Genomic DNA, 4,941 nt, shown 5'->3' with positions numbered 1-4,941 from the left:
ACTGGTAGCGTCGCCAAAATATCTGTCCATCATGTCCGAATTCCCAACCAATCCTGTCCTCGTCCAAGCCATAAAGGTCGCTCAACCTTTCACAGGTTCAACTCGCTCAGTCTTTAACTTACGTGAATTTTTGTTATCCTTAGATTTAAAATTTGGTCTTCATCATATTACTGATGACTTCCGTAAAATTTGCATCTTTGCTGACAATATTGGAGGTAAAGCTACACAATGGTTCCTTAACTTCTCTGCTGATCATGATCTACATTCCATTTCCTACTCCACCCTGGTCTCTCAATTCACTGCCTCCTTTGGTGCACAACTAGATGTGTACGACATCAGTCGTAAAATTTGTTCATTAAAACAACATAATAACATCGACGGATACATCAAAGAGTTTTACCAGTACAAAAACCTGTTACCCGAGGGTGCCATGAGCGAACAGATACTCATAAGTTATTTTATTCAAGGGTTAAAACCCGACACTAGAAAGGCTGTCGTCTTACAGTCTCCGACAACATTTCATAAAGCCACTGAACTTGCTCGCAAATGTGAGCACTGCTTACTAGATCCAATTACGATTAATTACTCAGGTGACGTCTCACCTAATTCTGGTTCCTACCAATTAGATAGTGACGGTGATACTATTATGGCTATTCATTCTAACAACCGTTACCGTAGAGGTTATTCTACGCATTCTACTAACATTACATCTTTCAGGAGAGGAAGATCCCAGAACTCAGCTGATACCACTTCTTCCAATAAACGTGATAAAGAGGACCTTCGTCGTTTGTGCTTGGAATATAAACTATGCTTCAAATGTCGCAAACCAGGACATCAATCCAGCACTTGCCCACATGCGAGTTCTCGCTAAAAATACCGTTACTTCTCATTCCCATTTCTTTCCTTCTTCTTTATCCTCTTTATCAAACTCCCAAGACACAAATAAATCAAGAAAAAATAAATTTTTTTTCGAGAAAAGTGCTGGGTCACACACCCAATTAAAACACCCAGACGAGTATACAAAAACAAAATACATCGATACTACTACAATACCAGAAGTCACTACTATTATAACCACCACCAAGCCATTAGTAGGTACTCGACACGAACGTCCATGTATCGTTAACAAAATAAAGGTCCCTGTACTGTTTGATACAGGAAGTCCTACTTCACTGGTTAGTGAAGATTTAGTTGCCAAAAACGGATGGAAACCGTACACTGTCCCACCATTCATATGGAAAGGTGCTATCGCAGATCGAACCTCTACTACTACCAAGGCCGTTCAATGTAAACTTTTAGACAATAAGACATCATACGAATTCAACGCTTACGTCACTCCAGAATTACACAATCAAGTCATTGTTGGCAATCCTATCATCGAACATTATCCAGAACTACTTTCTACAACTAATAATATCACTAATTTCAATACTACAACTGACATTACCATAGGTGCTATAGATCAAATTTTTGACACAGACGTAGAAGAAATTTTTTGGTACAATTATCCAAGAATGAAAATCCAATCAACCCCCATCACCATGAACTTCCTATAGAACTTCAGCAAGAATTTAAAGACACTGTTACCAATGAATTACCGCCACAGTCAGGTACTCATACTTATAACCATACGATCGAATTAAAGCCTAATAGTCGTCCTCCTCGATTACCACCCTATCGCATGACCCCGGTACTAGAAAAAGAATGCAAAAAAATAATTCAAGAATTACTTGATAAAGGGTTCATTGTCGAGAGTAAAAGTCCAGTCTCATCACCAGTATTATTAGTAAAGAAAAAAGATGGTTCCTATAGACTGGTTGTAGATTTTAGACAATTAAATGATCTTACCATTAAAGACCCCTATCCATTACCACGAATTGATGATTTAATGACAAAAATAGGTGACTGTTCCATATTCTCTACACTTGATCTACATTCAGGCTATCATCAGATTCCACTAGCGGCAGACTCTGAAGAACTAACTGGGTTTACTACTCCCTTCGGTCATTATCATTACAAGGTTATGCCATTTGGTTTATGTAACGCCCCAGCAACATTTGCTAGATACATGCAACGCATACTTGGTGATATTCCACATGTTTTCGTTTACTTGGATGATATTTTAATTGCTAGTAAAGATTATGAAAGTCATATCCACGATCTTAGACAAGTTTTAACAAGATTACGGCAAGAGGGTTTAGTCTGCAAGAAAAACAAATGTTATTTTTCCCAATCTGAGGTACAATTTTTAGGTCATACATTATCCACTGCTGGTTTTGCTGTTCAACAAGACAAAGTTAAGGCTATCCAAGAACTTCCTATGCCTACTACTATTAAGAGTGCTCAATCATTTATGGGAATGATCAATTATTATCGAAAATTTATTCCACATTGCAGTAAGCTGGCCAAACCTCTTTTCGATTTTATTTCTAAGAAATGTCCGTGGTCGAAAGCTCAAGAAGATACCACGATCAAATTGAAAGCTTGTCTCACCTCAGCTCCTGTTCTCGTTCCGTTTGTCCCAGGTGATAATTACAGGCTTACCACAGACGCAAGTTATGCTGCTATAGGTGGAGTTCTAGAACGTTTATCAGCTAACGGTAAATTATTAGGTGTCATTGGTTATTTTTCGAAAACTATTTCCGATACTCAAAGTCGTTATCATATTGGTGAACTTGAATTATTAGCTATAGTTGAGTCATTAAAATACTTCAGATACTATTTACATGGACATCGATTCTTACTGCGGACCGATCACAGCTCTCTACTATCCTACCGAAGCAAAAAGGAACCTTCTCAGCGTCTATCTAGATGGCTACAGTACTTAGAAGAATTCGATTTTGATATTGAACATATTAAAGGAAAAAACAATGCTGTTGCCGATGCTTTAAGTCGCCCTCAAGACGATTCTGCTATTAATGTTTATCCACTAACCACGTTGTCCTCGATTAATCCACAAGATTGGTATGAATCATTACTCGAAGATCCATGGTCTGCTGCCATTTTAGTTTCCCTAGGCGTTGTTGATAAGGTCAATATTTCAGCCTCTGATGATTCACTTTATAAGAAATATCTTAAACGCATGAAGTTTTCGGCCAAAGCTCAAGAACGCTATAAATTTGATAGTAACATTCTATACTATGATTCTCGAATTTGTGTTCCATCCAAAGAACGATTTACACTGCTACAGTTATATCATGATAGTTTTTTACAAGGTGGTCATTTCGGTGAAACCACTACTATTAATAAACTTGCTCCACACTACTACTGGCCTTCCATGTCGAAAGAAATTAAGAGTTTTGTTCAAGGATGTTTACAATGCCAACTAATGAAACGGTATCGTCCAAAAATTAACGGTAAGTTACGCCCTTTAGATGTTCCATCAGGCCGTTGGATTGATATTTCAATTGACTTTGTTACAGGTATTCCAACATCTAAACAAGGTAATGATATGATTATGGTTGTTGTCGATAGATTCTCCAAACGTGCACATTTTATCGCTATGCAAAAATGTTATGGTTCTACCGGTGTTGTCCGTGCTCTTTTTCGCTATGTCTTCTGTTACCATGGTTTTCCCAAAACGATTGTATCTGATAGAGATATTAGGTTCGCAAGTGGTTATTATAAGGAACTCACTGACCGGTTACACATCAAGCTACTTAAATCCACCACGAATCACCCCCAAACAGATGGTCAAACAGAAAGTGTTAATAAAACACTCAATAGATTATTACGTACCTTTTGTCACAATGATCACACTGTATGGGATTTTTTCTTACCACACCTCGAATTCGTCTACAATTCAACTCCTCAATCTGCTATTGGTGCTGCCCCTTTTGAAATTGATATTGGTTTTATTCCGAATGAACCTCTTATGGATGTTGGTAATGACTCTTCAGCCAGAAATGATAGTGCAGTTACTCTAACAAAAAAACTTCAAGCCATTACTTTACGTACCCGTGATTACCTACAAGAACGGCAAGAAATGATGGAAACTCAGGAAAATCCTCATAGAAGCTCTCTTACTTTTAAGGTCGGCGAATACGTCTTATTAGATAGAGACATCTATTTTAGGGGAGGAAGGTATTTAAAAGTCCAACCTATTTTCATAGGACCGTTTAGAATTGTGAAGGTTTTTGATAATAATACAGTCGAAGTCGATTTGCCTTCTTCATTTAAAAAGAATAGGGTGATTAACGTAAAAAATATCAAAAGGTTTGTGAATGACAAAAGACGTTATCCTAAGGATTTACCAGCTACCGCCACAGAAAGAATAATGAGACTTTCAGAGATCATCGCTGTGACTGGTTATGACATTGAGTCACAAACCTACTACTGCAAGATGCAAGATGTTAATCCAGAGTTGATATGTGAGTACACCTTAGATGAATTTAACAAACTTCCGACTGATCGTCGCAATTCACTGCTATCAAACTTCAGAAATTTATCAGAACCTTTGGGAGAGGAAGGTGTTGTAGATCAACCTTGATATTATGATTGTAAAAAACGATTAGGGTTGAAAAATATTGTTAGGGTTTTGTGATGATTGTCAAGAAAAGTTCTAGTTTGGAATTATAGGACTTAGGGTTTGTTGATAAATCCCACATGATTGTTGAATACTATGTAACAAAATGAAACATTCATGAAACATTAAATAGCTAATTAAGGAGAAATGTATCTACGGTGACAGTCGTTACAGAACCTCAAATAAGAAACTATCAACCCATAGTTCATATATAAAGGACCAGTATCTTGGTATCTAAATTTATATGTTTGGTTGATTTATAAAAATATGTAGCACATTGTATAATACAAAAAAGAACAAGCAATAATCGTTTAATTCTCCTAGATATATATAACGTTCTTATATATTTGTTATTGCCCTTACTATTCGTTCAATAGTACTGTTAAAAAAATTGGTCCTAAGTCCAAACTATAACA

At 36.8% G+C, this 4,941-nt stretch overlaps 2 protein-coding genes across 2 annotated transcripts; both read left to right on the top strand.

Moving 5' to 3' along the window:
* Positions 1-31: 31 nt before the first annotated feature.
* On the top strand, positions 32-1,556 carry PWA37_000002 (uncharacterized protein; the record flags this gene model as incomplete). The annotated part of the gene is made up of 2 exons (XM_064856695.1): positions 32-785; positions 1,159-1,556. 2 exons carry the CDS (start codon positions 32-34, stop codon positions 1,554-1,556), a joined length of 1,152 nt encoding a protein of 383 aa, XP_064716465.1.
* A 125-nt stretch (positions 1,557-1,681) lies between these two features.
* PWA37_000001 (uncharacterized protein) lies at positions 1,682-4,489 on the top strand (the record flags this gene model as incomplete). Its single annotated transcript, XM_064856694.1, has 1 exon — positions 1,682-4,489. The coding sequence occupies one exon, from the start codon at positions 1,682-1,684 to the stop codon at positions 4,487-4,489; it is 2,808 nt and encodes a 935-aa protein (XP_064716464.1).
* Positions 4,490-4,941: the final 452 nt, after the last annotated feature.

Source organism: Arxiozyma heterogenica, assembly GCF_036370985.1.
Source record: "Arxiozyma heterogenica strain weizmannii chromosome Unknown scaffold_10, whole genome shotgun sequence".
In the NCBI taxonomy this organism is placed as follows: Eukaryota; Fungi; Ascomycota; class Saccharomycetes; order Saccharomycetales; family Saccharomycetaceae; genus Arxiozyma; species Arxiozyma heterogenica.
This window is presented reverse-complemented; position numbering and strand designations above follow the sequence as displayed.